At 55.2% G+C, this 21,330-nt stretch overlaps 8 protein-coding genes across 8 annotated transcripts; 3 read left to right on the forward strand and 5 right to left on the reverse strand. All coding sequences in view use genetic code 12, as the record gives it.

Annotated features, from left to right (window-relative positions):
* Positions 1–653: 653 nt before the first annotated feature.
* Positions 654–3,170, reverse strand: DIURU_001531 (uncharacterized protein; the record flags this gene model as incomplete). Its single annotated transcript, XM_034154085.1, has 1 exon — positions 654–3,170. The coding sequence occupies one exon, from the start codon at positions 3,168–3,170 to the stop codon at positions 654–656; it is 2,517 nt and encodes an 838-aa protein (XP_034013489.1).
* Positions 3,171–3,708: 538 nt separating this feature from the next.
* STE13 (Ste13p) lies at positions 3,709–6,441 on the forward strand (the record flags this gene model as incomplete). Its single annotated transcript, XM_034154086.1, has 1 exon — positions 3,709–6,441. One exon carries the CDS (start codon positions 3,709–3,711, stop codon positions 6,439–6,441), a length of 2,733 nt encoding a protein of 910 aa, XP_034013490.1.
* Positions 6,442–7,055: 614 nt separating this feature from the next.
* DIURU_001533 (uncharacterized protein) lies at positions 7,056–7,727 on the reverse strand (the record flags this gene model as incomplete). Its single annotated transcript, XM_034154087.1, has 1 exon — positions 7,056–7,727. One exon carries the CDS (start codon positions 7,725–7,727, stop codon positions 7,056–7,058), a length of 672 nt encoding a protein of 223 aa, XP_034013491.1.
* Positions 7,728–9,909: 2,182 nt separating this feature from the next.
* CAT1 (catalase A) lies at positions 9,910–11,350 on the reverse strand (the record flags this gene model as incomplete). Its single annotated transcript, XM_034154088.1, has 2 exons — positions 9,910–11,190; positions 11,285–11,350. The coding sequence occupies 2 exons, from the start codon at positions 11,348–11,350 to the stop codon at positions 9,910–9,912; spliced, it is 1,347 nt and encodes a 448-aa protein (XP_034013492.1).
* A 1,911-nt stretch (positions 11,351–13,261) lies between these two features.
* Positions 13,262–15,268, reverse strand: DIURU_001535 (crossover junction endodeoxyribonuclease; the record flags this gene model as incomplete). The annotated part of the gene is made up of 1 exon (XM_034154089.1): positions 13,262–15,268. One exon carries the CDS (start codon positions 15,266–15,268, stop codon positions 13,262–13,264), a length of 2,007 nt encoding a protein of 668 aa, XP_034013493.1.
* Positions 15,269–15,799: 531 nt separating this feature from the next.
* Positions 15,800–16,435, reverse strand: DIURU_001536 (5-formyltetrahydrofolate cyclo-ligase; the record flags this gene model as incomplete). Its single annotated transcript, XM_034154090.1, has 1 exon — positions 15,800–16,435. One exon carries the CDS (start codon positions 16,433–16,435, stop codon positions 15,800–15,802), a length of 636 nt encoding a protein of 211 aa, XP_034013494.1.
* A 2,359-nt stretch (positions 16,436–18,794) lies between these two features.
* On the forward strand, positions 18,795–20,354 carry DIURU_001537 (uncharacterized protein; the record flags this gene model as incomplete). The annotated part of the gene is made up of 1 exon (XM_034154091.1): positions 18,795–20,354. The coding sequence occupies one exon, from the start codon at positions 18,795–18,797 to the stop codon at positions 20,352–20,354; it is 1,560 nt and encodes a 519-aa protein (XP_034013495.1).
* Positions 20,355–20,744: 390 nt separating this feature from the next.
* Positions 20,745–21,281, forward strand: GCV3 (glycine decarboxylase subunit H; the record flags this gene model as incomplete). The annotated part of the gene is made up of 1 exon (XM_034154092.1): positions 20,745–21,281. The coding sequence occupies one exon, from the start codon at positions 20,745–20,747 to the stop codon at positions 21,279–21,281; it is 537 nt and encodes a 178-aa protein (XP_034013496.1).
* Between the last annotated feature and the right edge of the window lie 49 nt (positions 21,282–21,330).

Raw genomic sequence — 21,330 nt, forward strand, 5'->3', positions numbered from 1 at the left:
CTCCAGGGTATAAATTGTCGCCCGTAGGACCATAGGAGAGCCTGGCCAGGTTTCCACGTCAATGTAGACCGCGCTGCCGCCGGGATGCGATTTCAACGACAACAGTGGTTTCCATCCTCGTCACGAGTGTCAACACGCCCCACGATCACCCAGTGAGAAAAACTCTCAGTGCGTAGCTTTGGGGTTTTTAGCCTGTATACAAACAGACCGTATGGGGAGTGCGGGGTGTTACGCTGCACTGGGGGTGTGGCTGAGTTTACTCATCGTGAATATGAACCATTAACGGGGTAGATCGTCTCCTTCGTCGTACACCAGCATAAGGAATCATCTAGAGAGGGGGGAGGTTCTACATCACCCGTATCTCGTTAGGTTAATGGCTAATACAATCGGCGACTTTGACCGCGAAAATTACATACACATGCTTGCTGCCAGGAGCTGTCCCCCAACATCTCTGAATTACATATATGCAGGTGGCGACGCTCATCGTCAAAGGCAGTGTGGCGAGTACGACCGCCTTCCCCGCCTCACACAATGGCTCATTCTTAAATGCCACTAGTGCCACCCCAAAGGAAGAAGTTTGGAGAACAAATCAACTACCTTTGTTGTTCTTTGAAGTATAGACTCTATAAACCTCATTCTATTATCTATCTTTTCTACTTTACACGATACTGGTCCTCGCCGGCACGCTCCTGGAAGAACCGCAGCATCGGCTTGTTATCCGGTGCCAACGCAAAGTTAATGATTTGAAGACTGTCTGTCGCCAGCAACTCGAAGTTGCCAGTAGCATACTTGAGTGTCTCCTTGCTCAGGTAAGTAGGAGGTGTTGTGGGAACTTCCACCTCAAGATCGCGATCGAGAAGGTAGCCATTGATCATTTCCTTAAGCTGGTACGAGTCGTAACTGTAGTCTTGCATGTTGAGCTTTTCTTCTCCCAGAAGCTTAGACTCCTCCGTAAGGTGAATCTTCTCCTCGAAGTAATGCAAACAGTGGGCGAGACGAGGCATCAGCGCCGCAAGCGAAGACCCAAGCACATCGGCATCGGCAATTTTGATCAAGTCGTAGTGAAGGAGAATGTTGTACACGAGGTTGTAGTTGATCAGCATCAGCTGGTCCTCCTCCTCAACGACATAGCTGAAACGGGGACACAAGGTGGAGTCGACCACCACTAAAAGCTCTTCAATGACGGCCTTGACGTTATCTTCTTGGTGTAGGTTAATGAAATGGGACAGTTCCCACAATCTTTGCTTCACAAAGAATTGGATGGTACTGAATATCAGCCGGCGTAGTTGATCCCAATGGTAATGGCCAAGCTCGAGGGAGGTATCTCTCTTGATCTCGGTGACTACCTGATACATTACGTTCACTGCCACCTGGAAGTTATCAAGTTTCAACTTATTGGTGAGATTGAATCGTAATAAGTTCTGGAGGACATCCAAAGTATAGAAGAGGGCCAGCTTGATACCAAACGAGCCCTCATCGATGGGGACTATAGGCAGTCGTTGATGGCATAGCTTCCACTTAAACTCGTTAATGCGGTAGGCGCCAAACATGGTGGCAGGTACAATGCCCAGAGGTAAAGGTCTCAGCGAGCATAACTTTGCTACCGTGTACAAAGTGAGCTTAGTGATAAGCTGGAAGTGGCGCAGGCGGTAGTGGTACTGCAACACATACAGCACCACGCAGAGCCACATCTCCAATACCCCCATGTCGCGGTCTTCCATTGGGTCAAGATCTTCAATGGCGCGAGTAATGGGCAGTTCGGGAGTGAGAAGCTGCTCGACGAAAGTAGGGTTATCCAGTAACAGGAACAACACGAGAGAAATGGGGAGAAGCTCGGGCATCTCCAAGATGTCGTCGAATTCCTTAGTATTCAGCTGGTAGCGCCGGCGGTCAAATTTAGTCTGGAGAATGTGGCGTACTTCGACGATGTAAGGGTCGTTTTCGTCACCATAAATCGAAAGCAGAGCGCACTCGGGAGTCTCGAAATTGGTCACAAGCCGCTGGGTGTCGTACTGGCCGTACATGCTGGACTTGCCAAACGTGTTCCCCGTGAGCCAGCCGAAGAACAGCGTCAGCGGAAGCTGCTGGAGAAGGAGATCGGGCCGGTACAGGTAGCCGTAGTTGAATTCCATGGCGAGAATGGGAATAATGCGCAGGCCGATCTCGCGCTGGAACAAGTCGCGGGTGTATTCCTTATTGGTGATGAGGGATCGCCTCGGAGTGATGCCGTTGTCCAAGGTGGTGATGTCGGCGGCCACGGTCAGCAATTGCTTCCCCCTGGACGAGATGTGGCGCTCGACGTGGGCTAACGAGCCGATCACGCTGTAGAGAATAACCAACGTTTCTGCGGAGAGACGGATTTTCGGCGGGAGAAACGTTTCTTTGCCGTCTTCAGTAGACTTTTCCGCTGCGGTAAGTACAAGCAACCGGTTAAACGACTCAGTGAAGTCAACAGCGTCGAACGTAGCGAGTAACCGTTTTATCGGCATCAGCAGCAGGTTATGGGCAAGCAGGAGGAAGATGCACCGTAGCATCAGCGCTACTACGAGGATAATCTCCTTAATCACCGGCAATTGGAGGTACTCGTCGGGGGTGTCGTCGGCGGTAGAAATGTCGTCAATCGCCTGCCGAAGCACCCACTTCATCCGTACCAACAAGTCCTCGATGATAGAGCTGTCCAAAGGTCCTTTTTCGCCGAAAAGCATGAGGAGAAGGTCTGAGGGCCCATCGCGGCGGAACAACTTGATACTGTCGTAAACGACGAGAAACCACGTCTGGACAGTGTGGAGGATATTGGCTACGAGCTCTGCGCGGAGCTCGTCGTCAATGTCCTCAAATTGGCGTCGTCTGACGGGGGTATTGTTGGTGTTGGAGTCTTGTTTTTGTAGAGTAATGTCACCGTCGTAGGCGGCATCAGCTGATGACGCGGTGTCAGCTGACGTTTGCGTCTGGTACTGGATAGCATCGTTGAAGAACGTGACCCCGTAGCGGAGTAAGTCGACAAACACCTGCTGGTTGTACTGGGACCGCTCCTCGACCACCCGCTGGATATTGGGCATTATCGTGCGCTGGAGGGCGTCCTCGACCAAGGGGGTAGTGAAAAGCACCTTATAGAGGCCCTCATCCTTGTCGTAGGTGGAGTCGAAGAGCTGGGAGTAGACCAGGGCCATCGGAGCGTTCTGGTCAAATGCCCAATTGGGTTGTGCTAGGTATATTGTCACGTGGGGCGAAAAGTGGGGCGGAGTTATCTCGGCGCGCGACTGAGACATAAAGAACAGATAGGAGAAAAGGAATTAAGTCGAGGGACTGGAAAAGAACTGAAAAAGAATTGGGAAAGTGAGATAAGCAGTTAAGGGATACTCTATCAGTGTTAGTTTCATTTTGAATGTGTCACGTGTCACTTTAATCCCAAACAAACACTGAAACTCGAGACAGTAACTTAAGTTGAATGTTTCTAGCTAGCTAGCTAACCATTTCTAGCTAGCTATTTCTAGTTAACGTTTGGAATGGGGTCTGCCACGTAGCCGGATTCGGCAGCGGCGATTACCCAGGGAGAACAACGTCCTGCACCAGCCAGCCTTAGCGCGCGCGCGACTCCACACCTAGGACCTTATATCGTACCTGTCCAATACGACCCTGCCAGACCCCACAACACCGTGACTAATGGGTCAGAAATACCTGCCGCTCGACCAGGGCGCCGCCATCGCCATGGACGACTTACCTCCCACCGCTGAGGGCGGGCTGGGCGTGCCGCTGCGGCTGCTGCTGCTGCTGTTTCTGCGGTGTATGGACGACATCGAGGAGTACCAGCAGAAGAACCAGGCCCGCGACGACTTCAACGAGGACCTGGGGTTTCAGGCGGCGCTTCAGAAGTATACTGGTACCCGCCTGTGGGGGCGGATGCTCTTATTGGGCGTGATCTTCGTCGTCTGCGCGATATGGATCATTGGCCTTCTCGTCTACGGCGGCGAGCGCCCAGACCCCGTCGAGACTCAGAAATGGCGAAACGGCACCTACCTGGGCGAGCTCATGCCGTTTGACCTCGACCGGCGCAACGTGACCATGGACACCGTGCGCCAGGGCCACTACTACTCGTTCTCGAAACTGCTCCAGTGGCTTGACGACGCGGCGTTCCCGGAGGCTAACCGCACCGATAACGACGCCTGGGCCCTCTCGATTGAATACCTTTTGATCGACGACCAGCCGACGACGGTCCACCGCGTCGTCAACTACGACACGATGGAAGCCGTGCTCGAGTTCCCCCGCCAGATCGAGTACCGCAACAACTTCTTCTACCCTAGCCTGGTGTACGTGAACCCGGGCAAACCCGTGGACAGCGGCACCTGGCACATGCTTGCCACCGACGTCATTGGCCAGTGGCGGCTGTCGCTGTTGGCGCTCTACTTCATGTGGAACTCGGAAACCGGCGAGATCGTGTGCTTGCAGCCGCCGCAGATCAGCGACGACTCGAAGCTTGAGAAGCTCCACTGGGCCTACTTCTCCCCCGACGGCGAACACGTGCTTTTCTCGTTCAACCACGACTTGTATTTGTGGAAGCTCGCCGACCAGACCACCGAGCGGCTTACCGACGACGGCCTGGAGAGCGTGTTCCACGGGCGCACCGACTGGGTATACGAGGAAGAGGTAACGCTGTCGGACAACATGGTGTGGTGGGCGCCGGACGCGCTGCGGTTTGCCTTTGTCACCCTCGACGACTCCCAAGTGGACGACTACGATATCGACTACTACGTCAGGGACCCCACCAAGCTGGCGCCGCAGGATACGCCGTTCCGCCAGTACCCGATGACCACGCGCTTTAAATACCCTAAACCAGGGAGACCTAACCCTATTCCTACTTTCAGAGTGTACGATGTTAAGACCAAGCAGATTACTGATTTGGACGTCGATACCTCCAAGATTGGCCGGGACTACGTCGTCTACCACGGCGACTGGTTGGACAGCAACAACTTCCTCGTCAAGCTCACTGACCGCACCCTGAGACTTTTGTGTCGCGGTTTGTGGCAGCCACAAGTGGGTACGCAAATCCGCAGTCTCACCACCACCAACGTCACCGAGGACTTCCACGGGTGGGTGGAAAAGACTCAAGCGGTAGCGGTGATCCCTAAAGATGACGGCCTGGCTCCTGGCTACGTCGATAAGGTGGTCAACACCGAGACGATGCGTACGCACTTGGCGTACTTTGATACCCCTGACGCCACCGAGTACCGCTTTATTACTGGCCTGGACGCCTGGCACATCACCCAGAAGACTGAGTTGGTGTATAGCCCTAGAGCCAAACGTGTGTTTGCTCTTGCCACCGTCTACTCGACAATGGACACGACATTGCTTGCTGTTAACCCTCACGGCGACAACGACATCCAGTTCTACACCGACCCTAACAAGCCAGGGGTGCACTACTTTGCGGCGCTGCCTCGCGGAGACCACCTTGATGTACGCTACTTGGGGCCTAATTTGCTTCCGTGGCAGAAAATCCTCAGTGTTGATCGGGTGGAGAACATCATGGAGGGCCAGAAAGTACCTGCTTTCAAAGCAGTGAGTGACGGGTTCATCAATTCTCAAGTCACCCAGGCGATGGAGCAGGCGTTGACCAACACCAACTTCCCCTCGCGCCGGTTCCACCAGGTGGTCGTCGACCACTACGACGACGGCACTCCCATCATGGTGAACATGGTCGAGATCTTGCCTCCCGGGTTCGACCCGTTGAAAAAGTACCCGGTGCTTGTCGACGTCTACGGCGGGCCTGGCCTTCAAAAGGTCGACAGACTGCTGATGGTCGAGTTCCGCATGGCGTTCTCGGCGATGCTCAACTGTATCGTGCTTGCCATTGATCCTCGAGGCACTGGCGGCCAGGACTGGCGGTTTATGAGTGCTGCCACCAACCGTATCGGCTACTGGGAACCACGCGACCTCGTCACCGTCACCCAGGAGTACATCCACAACAACACGTTTGCTCTTGCCAACCGCACCGCGGTGTGGGGGTGGCTGTACGGTGGGTTCTCCACCCTCCGCACGTTGGAGTTCGACAAGGGAGAAACCTTTAAATACGGGGTGGCGGTGGCGCCCGTGACCAACTGGATGTTCTACGACCTGATCTACACCGAGCGGTTCATGATGCAACCGCAAGATAACCCCAACTACGAGTACTACTCCCAGATCCGCAACACCGACAACTTGAGCCAGGTGCTGCGGTTCTTGGTGATGCACGGCACCGCCGATGACAACGTCCACTTCCAGAACCTGATGTGGTTGCTCAACCGGTTTGACGAAGGGAAGTTGGAGAACTACGACGTCCACTTCTTTCCCGACAGCGACCACCTGATCCGCTACGACGGCGCCGACAAGATCGTGTACGACAAGATCGTCCACTGGTTGGGCGACGCCTTCCGGGGCAAGTTCGACGGCAATTTCGATCGGTTTTAGGGATAGACTATTTATAATACAACAAGAATTGGAAGACAACGTAATTGGCACCATACCTGGTACACCTGCGAAGAGACTGCTAGGGCATTGTCAAGGCATATCTCGAATATACTCGAATTTGTTAGATATCGTGAAATGGGAAGAATTTGGTGATTTACCGTAATTTGGTGATTTACCGTGATATGTGTAATTTATCTCAACATTGGTAGTCATCCATATTGTCAGTTCACTTATCACTGGCAGAGCCAATATTGTCAATAGTTTTGGTGTTTGACTGAGAACCATTGATGTTGTGTCAGCCAGTGCAGTTGGTAGCTGTTATGAGGCTAATGAGTGCCGTAAGATTTTCTGGGTCAAGACGGTCCTGGTTACATCGTGGTGACAAGCTATGCCAATTAATATCGTAGTTGTGATGTCAATTCCATAATGAAGACTTAACGTACGATTCATTTCAGCACTGGAATATAAACATTCAGGTTTGAAACTCCCCGCACTGTAAACGCGATTGTAAACACAGAGTGAAACAACCGCCTTTCAATCCAAAAGTTACAGTTTTGCTACACCAATTCAAAGACTAAATTATTTATATTACACGTAAACTCATACCACTAAATTCAGGCGACGATGTTGAACAAGAACGAGGCACCGACGATACCGGCGAGCAAGGCGCCCTTCTTCCACAGCGACGAGGGGTCGAGGGCGACACCGGCGGACTTGCCCGACGACAGCGACGAGGCCTTGGCCAGCGACAGCGACAGGCTACCAGAGCCCGAAGCGGCGGCACGGTCAGAGGCGGAAGCCGCCGACAGCGACTTGCCGGAAGAAGCGGCGGCCAGCGACGACTTCGATCCCGAAGCGGACGAGGTGGCCGAGGCCGACGAGTCGGAGGCACCGCTGTCGGAAGCGTCGGCAGACGACGAGGCCTTGTCGGAAGCGCTGTCGGTGGCCGAGGCGCTGGCAGAGTCGGAGCCAGAGTCGCCGGTAGACGCGGTCTCGGTGGCGGCGCTGTCGGAACCGCTGCCGGCGGCACCGCCGAATTGCGATCTGACGTCGGAGGCGCCGTTGGTGGCCACCGATCTGGCGTCAGAGGCGAACTGGATGGCGCCCGAGGTGACGTGGGAGGCGAAGTTGGTGCCGAAGTTGACGGCGCCCAGGGTGACATCCTGGTAAGCGCCGACGGCGCCCAGGGCGATGGTGAGGCCGATGTCAGCGGCGTTGTTGGCAATGGAGCCGATGACGTTACCGGCGTCGCCGATGTCTCTTTGCTGGTTGTAGAAGTTGAACATGTCTGCGCTGGTAAGTTGAGAAGCCTAACAGTGGCGGGCACCGGGCGATTATATATCTGGCGGGGCGCCGCTGGCAGCGCCCAATCACCAAGCCCCGCGGAGTGACCGTTGCATACACCGCCCTCGACCGAATTCCACGACAAAATAAAAATAGCGCAGCGGGCAAATTTTTTCTTTGAGGGGGCGAAGCCGAGCGTGGCTGTGATTAGCTGACGAGTGGTGGAGGCGGCGATGTAGCGTTGCTGAGGGCGCTGCCTCGGCGCCCGGCTACTGGTGCTGAGGTATGGAAGCAGCGCTGTCATGGTCGGCGGCGTCGCCAAGACCGGAGAGACGCCATGTTCCCCTATCTTGGGCGATGCTTGGACTACATCCCCTGAAAAATATTCGCGCGGTGTTTTTGTAACAGGCGCGCCCATTCGTGAATTTGTTATTATACGGGGGTGGCTGGCAAACAAACAAGCGCGGGAGGGGGTGCGCTCGGATCGGAGCCAGGCGAGGATGGCTGGAGATCTTAGCCTATTTCGAAAACAAGGGGTTCATTGAGGGCGCTCCTAAGGTGTTGATGGCGCTGAGGAGGCGCTGCGGACGATGTCTGCCGGGTGTCGTGGCGGAGCGGGGGCGGCACCAGTTTCATGGGGTTGTTTCGACGTACGATTTTGGCAGCCCCGGGCCGCATAACCGGGAGAAAAAGTTACGCGTACGAGTAACTGGTCTCACGCGTGATGATGTCGTCCCGTCATCCGTCCCGGGGGAAAATGCCTAAACCGGTTATGTAGCGAGGTGGGACCAGCCTCAATCGAGAGATGTTGGCCCAGAAAGAAACGGTGGTGATCGACGGCCATCGGCTAATCGGCGTAGCCGACCTCGTTCTCCCCTTAACTAAAACCGGAAACCCGGGCTTGGCGAGGGGTAATTACTGTCCATGACCTGTGTCGTTGGTGGCGAAGCTATTGGGAGGGGGCTAGGCTAAAGCGGACGGCACGTGACTGCACCCACTTTAATGTGCGCAGACAAAAATTGAGTGGTTAGCCAGCACTAAGTTCGCACTACCGCTAGCACGCATCGACCTACCCGATGCGGTAGGCGGATCCGGCGACTAGAGATATATAGAAGATAACACCCACCACCCCTAAACCCTCCAGCTCCCTATCTCCTCCCCGATGTGTGGCAAAGAATCTACCTGCTGTGGCCTGTCGTGCAAGTGCGGCTCCAGCTGTAGCTGCTCCTCCACCTGCAACACCACCAAGTTGTGACCTCAGCACAGCCTTGCCCTCCAAATATAGCAACGCCCATGAAATACACGTCTTATGAGAAATCACAGCGTAGAATTAGAAAGGAAAAAAAAAAGAAACGCCACGAAACTAAAACTAGACCAAAACGTGAACGGGCTAGTCTTGGTGAGTATCGCCTCATTGAGGGTGTGATTCAATGAGACCATCGCTACCACTTTAAATGGTGACGTCAGAGTAGTTTTGGCAAGAAGGTTCTAGCAATTGAGGCGATGCCAAGTAGACGGTATTACGGTTTTTCCGGGCGGCTGAACCGGTACTTGCCGCCCCACCATGGCTGTGAATCTAGTAAATAAATTATATGCTTGCTGATGACATCAAGTGGCTTTTATGAAGTACATGGCATGATACGGTCAGCTCACGGCTGAGCAAGTGTTGCGGGCACCAGCGTTAATATGCTAACGAGGATGCGTTGCTAGGTATTCTGCCCATGACCCCGTCAAGTAGCAAGTTATATGGCTCTGCGTTTGATGTAGACATTATCAATCAGAACGCAGAAGAGGAAGCCATTCCCTTTAGGCTGGCAATGAGACATTGTGGTGATTTATCTTTGGTTTTCTCTTTGATTACTGGCACGGTTAACGCTTGTAGATCTAAAGGTTTGGTCGCCATTAAACACGTTGTAGCAATCGTAATTGCAACTACTTTTGGCCACAACTGATTTTTACGGCCTGAGCCATAATACAATCAACCCATTTCTCTCTCCTATGCCATAAATTCCATTACTACAACCAAATCACTTGTTTCACGCTACTCTCAAGTTCGCGGTGTTAACACAACCACCAAGGTCATAGCGAGTAATCACAAAATCACCACCACCAGCCATAGGCCAACAACACGACACCAACAATTACAAAACTTCACTTGACATATCTCATTAGACACTATATAAATTACTTGGAGGCAGCGGCAATCTCCTTCTTGATGTTTTCGGCCAATTCCGAAGACACCTTGGCGAACATCTCGACGACTCTGTCCTGGATGGCCTTGTCGGCGCCAGCGGCGTGGACACCAATGTTGTGGGCCAACGCCTTTTCTTGGCCGGTCTTCTTGTACACTTCGTACAACTTTTGCGGTTGCTTGAAGTCGGCGTCGGTGCACTTCCAGTGGAAGGGGGTGGCGGCGCCTTCCCACACTTCCTGGTCTTCTTGCAACGAGTATTGCTTGACCTGGACGGGGACGTCAGTGGCCAAGTAGTTCTTGGCCGAGCCCAAGTTGCCGTTGACGTTCATGGCACCGTCTCTGATGTGGGGGTCGTACACGGGGGCGGTGGGCCGGTTGACGGGGATCTGGGTGTAGTTGACGCCCAATCTGTGGCGGTGGGTGTCCGGGTACGAGAACAATCTCAGCTGCAACACGGGGTCGGCCGAGGGTTCCATGTAGGGGACGGTGTGCGAGGGCGAGAACGCCGCCTGTTCGACTTCGGCAAAGTAGTTCTTGGGGTTTTCGTTAAGGGTAAACTTGCCGAAACGTCTGAGGGGGAAGTCCTTGTGGGGCCAGGTCTTGGTCAAGTCAAACACCGAGAAGTCGACCTTCTTCGCTTGTTCGGGAGTCATCGTCTGGATGTAGGCGGTCCACGAGGGGTAGTCGCCCTTGGCGATGGCCTTAAACAAGTCTTCCTGAGCAAAGTCGGGGTTCGAACCGGCGAGTTCCCCAGCTTGCTCGTTGTTCAAGTTCTTGATGCCTTGGTCGGTGAGGAAGTGGACCTGCACGTAGTGCCATTCGCCCTTCTTGTTCGACCACTTGTAGGTGTGGCCCGAGAACCCGTGCATGTTTCTGTACGACGCGGGGGTACCTCTGTCCGAGAACAAAATCATCACCTGGTGGGTGGATTCCTGGTTCGAGGTCAAGTAGTCCCAGAACATGTTGGCGTCCTTCAAGTGGGTCTCAGGGTTACGCTTCTGGGTGTGGATGAAGTGGGGGAACTTGGTGGGGTCTCTGATGAAGAAAATCGGGGTGTTGTTGTACACCAAGTCCAAGTTGCCTTCTTCGGTGTAGAACTTGGTGGCGAAACCACGGGGGTCTCTGGCGGAGTCGGCCGACCCCAGTTCACCACCCACAGTGGAGAATCTGGTGAAGATTCTCGTCTTCTTACCAATAGTGTCCAAGAACGCGGCGCCGCAGATGTCGGTGATGTCATCAGTAACTTCAAACACCCCGAACGCACCGGAACCCTTGGCGTGGACGACACGCTCGGGGATTCTTTCCCGGTCAAAGTGCGACAACGAGTCGATCAAGTTGCAAAAGGAGGGGCCCGTGCTTGCCCACGCGTTGCGAGGCGAACACGTCGTTGGCAATCGGTTGCCCGTTGGAGTTGGTGTAGACAGGAGCCATTTTGTTAAATTGGAGTGTCAATTGAAGGGGCGACAGGCCGGGGGGGAGGTCTCATATATATATGGCGGCCCCGCACCCCGCATCCCGTAGCCGGGGGGCAGCCACTAGCAAGGGTGCACTTTGTCATCCTCGGAGCTCCAGGTGCAGGGTTCCCCACCAACAGCGTAATGCGACCCACGGAAATAGCCGACCTGACAAATTAGCAGAGTCTAGACCAAGGGACGACTAAGAGACAAGTAGGTCTAGCACCATAACAATAACTAAGCCGTCTACTGAGTAATTGACTTGACTGAAGGGGCAGCTTGTTTACCCGCCAGAGCAACCGTGGGCGCCACGCCCCCCCAACAATGCCCTGTTTTCGTGGCCCGGCGCTGGTGGCGGGTTGCTGCGGCTGCCACACGACCTACACACACCACCCACACCGTTCGCGGTTATCGGTCGTTGCCGTTTTAGGGGGGCCGACTCCCGGTGCTCCAAAGCTTGCTGACGTGGCTTCCCCCCCCCCTCGAGAGGCACCGTGGCAAAGCAAGCATCGCCCTAACCAATTGCAGGTTAATCAGCAGTGCCAATTACGTCTACGGTGGCCCACTGCAATCGGATGGGGTGCTGGAGACTGCCGCTGCTGCTTCCTCTAGCCCGCGATGTACCGAGGATGTTACGGGTGCAGCGTGCACGATCACGTTCACGGAGCCGCTTTCAGGGGTTGAAAAAAAAAGCAGGTAGAGCGGTTAGTGGGGTGACAAAAATTACGTGATCGCCCGACGACGACACGGAGAAGAAAACGGGCTCTCAATTTTGCTTCGTAGAGAGGTTTTAGGTGGTCAATTGAAGGGCTGGTGGTAGTGGTTTAGTTAGGGTGTTTAGTTGACTGGATAGGCGATGGCAGCGGGCATAGGGGGTGACAGTTGCCGGATTGGGTGATACCGGTGAAAAGTGTGGCGCGACCCGCTCTAGCCCTTTTTTCGATTTGTCATGGGGCGTGGGTGAAGCTCTTCGCAAATACGTCATAAGGGGGCGCGAGAATCGCCGGCGATATCTCCGATAGTTATTTCGGCGACAAGGACGTAGCTACTGTTGTGGTTAGTGTCGTCAGCAAACTATAGCGTGCTGTGATTGGTCCACGGTCTCTGCTTACCATAACAAAACTGCTTCTAGAATAGAGTAGTGTTGACTTTTCGGTATGGAATTCCGATAGACCCTTCGGACCACCACCCGATGACAAATTCTCCGTACCGCACCAGCACCAACACTTACGTCAATTAGCAATCAGGCAATATGGGCAATGACACGGCAACAGGGCGTGGTCCCAAAGCCTGGACATATTACGCCTTGTGCTTCTGGTGGCGATAAATGCATTAGCAATTGAAAGCAACGTTCGCACTGCGTGGTGGTTAATTGAGATGTGAATCTCCATTCGTGGTAGAATGCACCAGATTCGTAGCCAATTCCCAATGCTTGCTTAATCATCAAATCACTATAGCGCTCATAATCATGATAGGATTGTGTAGAGGACTGGAAATCATTGTTTTTGATTCAGTTTTAGTGTCAATTGTTCTGGTACTAAATTTAGCTCTGAAGCCATGGTAATCGCATTGAGCTGAATTAGATAAACTACCTTGATTGTGGTCAGTTGAGGCTGGAACACAAAAAAGGAGAGATGGAAACCGGTCTTCGCTTAGTCCTTCAAACTTGAAGTCATCGGTGTAATAATTGTCTAGTTATTATTTGGAAACGGGGCCATTCTGTAGGCATGATATCAGCCTATATTGGTGAGGTCAATCTTAGTTCACGCTCGAGCTGTTAAACGACAACTTATCGTATTGAATTATTTAGTGTTCATTGGGTATAAGTGATAGTAAGCGGTGTGTAAAAGCAGTAATGCAGTCTATTATTGGTATAAGGGCCAGGCAGCTATGACACCAGCAGCACTTCGCTGTCCTGGGTGTACAGCGGCGACCGGAGTTGGAGCCAGGGGTCGTCGCTGTCGTCGTGGTGGAGTAAAGGCACGGAAAGTAAGGGTATTTTGATCTCGCCGAGCTCAGGCGGCGGCCGGTGGCCCCGGAGAATCGGCAGACTGTCCCAGCACGGCGACCGGCGCTGCGAGGACGAGGGGGCCTCGAGCACGGGCGGCGTGTTGAGCCGGAACTGCCGCGGCGCTCCTGGAGCGGTCGGCGAGTTACCCCGGCCTAAAAAAAACGAGTCGATGCTCTGCTGACCAATCTGGAGTTTGGCGGGCTTCTTCGTGGTGGTCTTTTTGCGCTTGCGAGGCGGCAGCGACGGCGGCGGCGTCTGCGGTTTGGGCGTGCACATGTTGAACGAGTCCAAAGTCTTGAACGGGCTGCGCTTGCGCTCTTGCGCCTTAAGCTGGTGCTGGTAGGCTTCCGCTAGGTGCGGGGCGAAGTGGTCGAGGAGCGCCAGCGGGATATAGACGTGGTTATCCGGTGTAGCTGGTCGTTTCTTCGTCCGGTTCTCGCTGGCCTCAGGGAATCGCTCAAGCAACATGGGAGCGTCGTACACCACGCAGTGCATGTGGACCCCTTCCATCGTCGTCTCCGCTTGTACGGAGAACCCGGACAAGTCGACAGCCAACTCGTGGCAGTGGATGATGCACAAGAGCACCGTGAGCTTCACCGTGAGCCAGTACCCATTCCCGATGGACACGCGGCAGGGGTGAGTGTTCTCGCCCGAGAACTCCTGGTGGCATATGCGGTTGTCAGTGCTGTACTCGACGTAGGTGTCGCCGATGCGCCGATCGCGGTGGTAGCGGGGGATGATCTCGCCGCCGGGCTCGGTGACCACCATCCCCTGGGGCAATCTGAGCGTATCGCAGTCGCAGCCAGACACGGTGCTGGTGTCAAACCGGTACAACCCGGGGGCGACGATCGGCGCCAAGTACAAGCGGTACAAGTCGCAGTCAAGCACGATGTCAGCGGCCGCTTTAACCAAGCGGCCAAACACCCGGCGGTTATAGCGGCCCACCATTGTCGCCACCAAGCGGTCGACGGTGTCGATCATGTCGTGGTCCACCTGGGGCCACAGCTGGTTGTGGAAGAGCTTGGTGGGGCTGCGGTCGCCAAAACAGGCGCGAGCGAGGGTAGCCACGTCGTCCAAGTCGACGTCTCCTTGAGCCTTTTTGTCCTTGGCCAAGGCAGCAGTGGTGGTCACCAACTTGGTGTGGGCCTCTGAGCCGCAGACAGCCAAGCGCAACGCGTTTTTGATGCCGATCTGGGTCACCCCCAGCGAGTAGTCGCCGCCTCTGAGCGAGGCGAGAAACACTAGTCTGTCCCGCGTGAGGCCAAACTGGGCCTCGATATCGTCCATGTGCACCGGCGTCACCCAGTAGTGCTTGGAGGCGCCGACCTTGTGGAGATTGTGCGGCGAGTTGCCCATGATGTCGGCGGGGTACTTGTTGAAGTTGCGGAGCACTTTGGTAGCGCCAAACACGAACACGTCCAGGTCGTTGGTGACGACGTAGTCGACGACCCCCCATTTCTGGAATAGGGCGCACTGGGCCTCAGCTTCGCCCGGCGCCTGGAAGTAGTCGATGCCAAACTGCCGAAAATGCGCTTTGAGCTGGCGGACGCTGCTCAGGTCCTCCTCCCAGTCGTCCTCGGTCAGCTGGCTGAACGCCGCGTGCTCCGCCTGCCAGTCGGGGATGGGGCTGCCCTCGTTGCGGAGCTTGGCCGGCTTGAAGCGCCCGTCAAACACCACCACCACCCCGACTTTGAGCGCCACCAAGTTCATCATCTTGATCAAGATGTTGCGGACGGCGCCGCTGCCCTGGAGAAAGATGAACGCGTCCACCGCCACCGTGGGCGGGCGCCCGTGTGCGGCGAGGAAGTCGACGACGAACCGCTCGAGCGTCACCCGCGGCCGGAACGCCGCCGACACTTCTTCCCAGAGCCCGCTGATACCCATGGCGTGCTAGCGGTGGCTGGTTGGCGGGTGTGGGTGCCTGGTTGAGCCCCAGCTAGTGGGATCGCGGTGCGGGTTATAATCGGGCGCGGTGGAGATGGCCTGGTAGAGGTGAACGCACTAGTGATACACCCACCGTCAACAGTGGTGCCAAGAGTAGCAGTGATAGGTCACAGTCAGTAGCAGTACTCTTTAGCAGAATTGTGTAGGCATATTGGGAAGAAAGAAGGGAGATTGTGTAGAGACGAGAAGACAGGTGAGAGTTGAGGCCCTCAGCAGAGGTCAAAGGCAGTAGTCGATGAAGAGAAGGTCAGAGGGGATCAGGAGATCAGAGCAGTCAGGTAGAGTCATGTGATACACGATGTCATAATAGTGGTTGTGTAAGAGGGGTAGGGCGGGTGGGTGGTGGCAGTTGGCGGTGGTTGTTATGATCTAGTGTCTAACACTGTGTTTGTTTGTGTGGGTGCGGTTTGATCTGGCACCAGGGCACACAACCCAAAACCCCACCCAACTCTATTTCTCTCTATAATAATGCTAGCGAAAGACGGCGTCGCCAACAATGACGGCATCTAGGGGCACGTCGTGGGCTTCGGTGGGTACGTTATCCACGAGTTGCGGCTCAAGCCCCACCCCGACCAAAAACGGCAATCGACCGTGGCGCGCCTGGTACACCAGGAAGAACTCGTCGTAGAAGCCGGCGCCGTGGCCCAAACGAGCTTTCGCCGCCAGAAACGCTACTCCCGGCACCACGATAAGGTCGAGCCCTTCGTCTAGGCCCTCAGCACCGGAGAGCGGCTCGCGCAACTGGTACTTGCCTTGGGGCTGAAGCTGCAGCACCGCTGCTTCCAGCGGCACCTCGAGCATCCGCAAGTGGTTCCGTTTTCTTCCGGGGACCGCTGCCGACTCACAGCGAGGCAAGAATACCCGTTTGCCATCGGCAAACGCCTGGTGGATCACCGGCGCCGTTTGCGCCTCGGCGTCCATGCTCATATAGAGGGCGATGCGGCGGGCGGCGGCGTACTCGGGGAGGGCGGCGACGTGGCGCGCCACCAGCGCCAGCTGGGCGGCGATGGCCAGCGCCGGGAGCGCCGCCAACGTCTTCTTGAGGGTGGAGCGGAGCGCCTGCTTCGACATCTTCACCGTCAGCTGTGGTTGGGGGGCGGAGGCCATTCGACGCCGGGGGAGCGGATCGGCAATCTATGTAGATCCCACAGCTCCGAAATTGAAATGGGCGAAGAATACGGGGGGCGCCGCGCCCCGAGTCAAACGCGCTTCGCCATAAATTTGGCGAAGGCGCTTCACGTGATTGACACCCTTAGATGACAATGTGTTTAGTTCTAACATCAACGCCAAGCGTGTGCCTGGTGGTGTCTGACAGTGTCTGAATCGACCCTGGAAGCGGCTTGTCGACCAGCGTCGCACCAGCGTTGCCTGGCAGTAAGCAAGTGGTGGGGGTTTAGGCCAGTATACGACTCAGGCGGGGACGGCGCCTTCTGCACCCTGGGGGGCGCCCCGTCGTCGTCGTATATCCCGCAAACCCACCGCCGGCGAACGCGCACAATCCCCGATCAGGGCGATGCCGGCGACAATGACCGCGCATCATTGCCGCAAGCTCCGTACCTACGCCCCAGCGCAGAGCGAGAAACTTTCCGCTGCTGCCGAACGAGCTGGTGCTCCTCACCTGTTGAAGTCTTGAGCGACCACAAAACCGCTGTGCTCCCCTCATCTCACCGTACCGTGGTGCGGCGGCATCTTCGTGGTGGTGTATGCGCAATGAGCGCACTACGGGGGGCGCTGTCGCTACTGCACCCAGCCAGGAATGCCGTACCGCCGAATTCTTCCCCCTGCACATACTCGCAAATAACTTTAACCAGCACCTCTTCTCCCCACCAGGGAAAAGGAATATCGCTATTATAAAAAAACCCTCCTGGCGGTCGCCCACGGGCCGAGCGGTTCTCGGGGTTATACCAGCGAACACGAGTAGCACACGTCAAGCTTCATGCCGAATCAGGATGGGTCGGTGTCAGCCGTAAACGCCGGCAAGCCAGTTTTTTCGAGCACATGGCACAGCTGGGGAGAGGCTTGCTGTCATGCACCGCCTCCCGTGCCTCGGGGACATTCTCTGTACCCTTCTCGTGGTGGGTGGGGGAATGCTGGAGGTGAGACACACCACTATATAACCGCTCAGGTGGCCGCCCTCGCTGTGTCAGATCGCGGGCGATCCGATTCACATCTCGGTGACCCGAGAGGCGAGGGAGTGTGTGGAGGGCGACCCCGCGAATCGCAAACTTACCCCACCTTATCCTCAACAACGCCCACAAGACCACTACGCGTCGCGGTTACCGAGGGCGGTGCATACTCGGGGGAATACCACAGGCAGAGTTGCTCCACTGCCCACATCATGCTCCAATTTTTTTTTATCATATGTTGGGAAGCGCAGCAGCAGCTGCCTGCGAGAAATTTTTCCGTCTAGCCCATTTAATCCGGGGTGAGAAGAGGGGAACAACAGAAACGTGAACTGGTAACGCACCGTTCTATTTCTCCCATCTTTGTTACATTGGGTGTGAAAATACCTCAGAAAAGCTTCGTATATGCTCGACACTAGTGTGGGGCTTTGGGAAGGGTTCCCGCCGTGTGGCGATGTAAATGGACACAAACCTCAAATCGCCGTAGTCACGCGGTGCACGCACTCGCAAACAGCCTGGCACAGGTGGCTCGCGAAGTGCTCATCGACACGCTATGCCTAATACGCCTGGAGAAAACAGGCGTAACGCCGGTAGTGGTTTAGCCTCCATCTATCGCTTGCTTATCGGCACCAATAATATCGAGACCAGTGAGGGGAAAAAGTTTATTTGACGCCCACACAATGCCAAGCCGAAATTGCTTAGGTAAATCTGACAAATTGGCACATTGCGGGGTGATTTGTAGGTAGGCGGTTCTGTTGGGGGGGCGGGGATAGTCGCCGAAACAGCGTTGTCTCCGGCAGCCGAAAAGTCTCGGCGCATACTCCGGTGGGGCAAGTACCTAGAGAAAGAAAAAAATAGAATTCAGTAAGCGGCATTTAGACGGCCGGTGCCAAAACCGCCTCGGATTATTAGGGTGGCGTCGCCAACTTAAGTCTCATTTGACACACCGCAGTGTCATGCCATCTTTGGGACGCGTCGGTGTTACACCTCCACTCCGAAGGTTGTTTACTGACGCCGTTATACGCGGTATTTCGGAGATGATCAGCCTCCCCGAACAATAGCGGTAGCTGTATGCAGGGCGACGCCTCACCGCAAGGGTGCCAAACTGGCGGTGTTAAAATCGCCGTGCAGATAATCGCCGAAAAATAACATGCAACCTGGGTGCGTTTCACTGCTACCTTGTAACTAGTGGCCAAAAAGCTCGCCGAATTATTTTTCCGGGGAGATAATATGGGGTCAGGCGATGCCGATGGCGGGGGCGTTGATTTTTTTCCTATCACCGCTGCAATTGTTTTAAAAGCTGGAGAAATTCCCCCAGATTTTCTCCCATCAAGTCACCCACCATGTCTGCGTCTTCCACCCACCTGGTTTCGGAGAAGCTCAGCTTCAAGGACTACAAGGACGAAAACGATGTCGTCCACCTTGAATCGCAACAACAGCCCGTCGAAGAAATCGACGACGGCGTGTTGCCCAAATACCACAATCTCCCCCCGCTGTTGCAGGGGATGACTCAGGACGAGCTCCACAAGCTCGACCGCCGCACCACCTTGAAGATCGACTTGCGGTTGATGCCGATGCTTATTCTCATTTACATCCTCAACTACCTTGACAGAAACAACATTGCTTCGGCGCGTCTCGGGGGGATCGAAAAGGAACTTGGCATGCACGGCTCGCAATGGCAAACGGTTATTTCTATTTTGTTCGTTGGTTACATCACCATGCAGATCCCCGCCAACTTGCTTTTGGAAAAATTCGGGCGCCCGTCGATTTTCATCGCCGTGGTGATGACGCTGTGGGGTACCATTTCCGCCTGTACCGCCGCCGTGCAAAGTTACGGGGGGCTCATCGCCATCAGAGTGCTTTTGGGGATCGTTGAAGCCGGGTTTTTCCCCGCGGCATTGTTGACGCTTTCGCAGTGGTACGACCGTAAGTCGCTTACCGTGCGTAACGCCGTGCTTTACTCGGGGTCGCTTTTGTCGTCTGCCTTTTCGGGGCTTATCGCCGCCGGTATCTTGCTGATGGACGGCCAAAAGGGTATTTCCGGGTGGAGATGGCTCTTCATCATCGAAGGGTGCATCACCGTGTTCATCGTCCCCTTCGCCTACTTCATCTTGCCCGATGTCCCCTCCAACACCAAGTTCCTCAGTGAACAGGAAAGAGACTTGATCATGTGGAAGCTCGCCCAAGACACCGGTTCCAACGACTCCGACCAAGGCACCACCACCAAGCAAGCGCTTTGGCTCGCGTTCACCGACATCAAGGTGTGGATGGTCACCGGTATCCTCTCGTTCCTCGTCGCCGCCTGTGGTGTCACCAACTTCTTCCCCACTTTCGTTGGGACCTTGGGTTACAGCAGAGTCAAGACGTTGTGTATGACTGCTCCTCCCTACTGCTGTGCCGTCGTCACCACCTTCTTCTGGTCGCTCCACGCCGACAAGACCGGCGAGCGTCTCTGGCACATTTTGATCCCCGGGTGCGTGGCGATGGCATCCTTTATTATCACCGCCGCTACCCTTAACATCGCCGCGCGCTACTTCGCCATGTGCATCATGTTGCCGGGGCTCTACTGTGCGTTCGTCTCAATCTTGTCGTGGATGTCTAACTGTACCCCGCGTCCCCCCGCCAAGCGTGCCGTCGCCATTGCGTTGATGAACTGTCTCTCCAACTCGACCTCGATCTGGAACGCCTACTTGTACCCCAAAGGGTGGGAGCCTCGCTTCGAGATCTCGTTCATCTGTAACTGTGTGTTTTTGGCGTTGCTGATGGCGATGGCCATCGGGTTGTCGATCACGTTGCGCATCTACAACAAGAGGATCGAGAACGGTACCTACAACTGGGAGCGCGAGCTCGGCAAGGGCCACACTGGTGAAGAGATCGACCCCGACTTCAGATTCTTGTACTGAGTCCGCGGGTGCTGCAAATACGATTAGCTTGATTTTACAGTATGTGCAGGAGGGCAGGCTACCTCCGCCAGAGACCGCTTCCCACGCGTTGGCTCAACCCACATGGTTGGGGAGGCATTATCACCCACAAATGGATCAGGATCCATCACTGGATACCGCCACCTAATTAGAATTAGAGTATATTGTTATGAATCAAATATAGATAGAGCCAGCCAAACCACTACTAGTCCATCACTATAACCCTGAAAAATTTGCTTGGTTACCCCACCAGGGAAGTGCCGGAGCCACCCCAGACTCGCGTTTCTCCGTTGACTCGGGACGCGGACTCGGGGCGCGGTCCCTATAAAAGATTGCTCTCCCCAGGGAATCCCCGACCCTCAGTGCCATACAATGTTCAAGGTCGCCTCGAGAGCGTTTGCCAGACCCACCTGGGCCGCCGCCGCCATGCCGGTGAGATCAATTGCCTCCACCGCCCCTCGCTTCAACACCGTCAACCACAAGCTCAACAAGCAGTCGTTCGTCTACAAGTACGCCGAAGAAGGTCCCAAGGGCGTCAAGTTCACCTCCGAACACGAGTGGATCGCCCTCTTCAACGACGACTCCGCCTTCGTCGGTATCACCCAGTACGCCGCCGAAGCCTTGGGTGACGTCACCTTCGTCGAATTGCCTGAAGTCGGTGACCTCGTCGAAATCGGCGACGTCATGGGTTCCGTCGAATCGGTGAAGTCGTCGTCCGACATCTACGCCCCCGTCGCCGGTGAGATCATCGCCGTCAACGACGACTTGGATTCGAACCCCGGTGTCCTCAACGTCGACCCCATGGGCAACGGGTGGATCGCGCAAATCAAGCTCTCCAAGCCTGAAGCCGTGGAAGAAGACCCCCTCTTGCTCAGCGAACAACAATACGAAGAGTCTTTGGAAAACTAAACTTATAGCAACGAATAGACGAGTACATTAATAGAATATTTCAAGTATT

The sequence above is a fragment of the Diutina rugosa genome (genome assembly GCF_008704595.1).
Source record: "Diutina rugosa strain CBS 613 chromosome Unknown scaffold4_size502443, whole genome shotgun sequence".
Taxonomy (NCBI): Eukaryota; Fungi; Ascomycota; class Pichiomycetes; order Serinales; family Debaryomycetaceae; genus Diutina; species Diutina rugosa.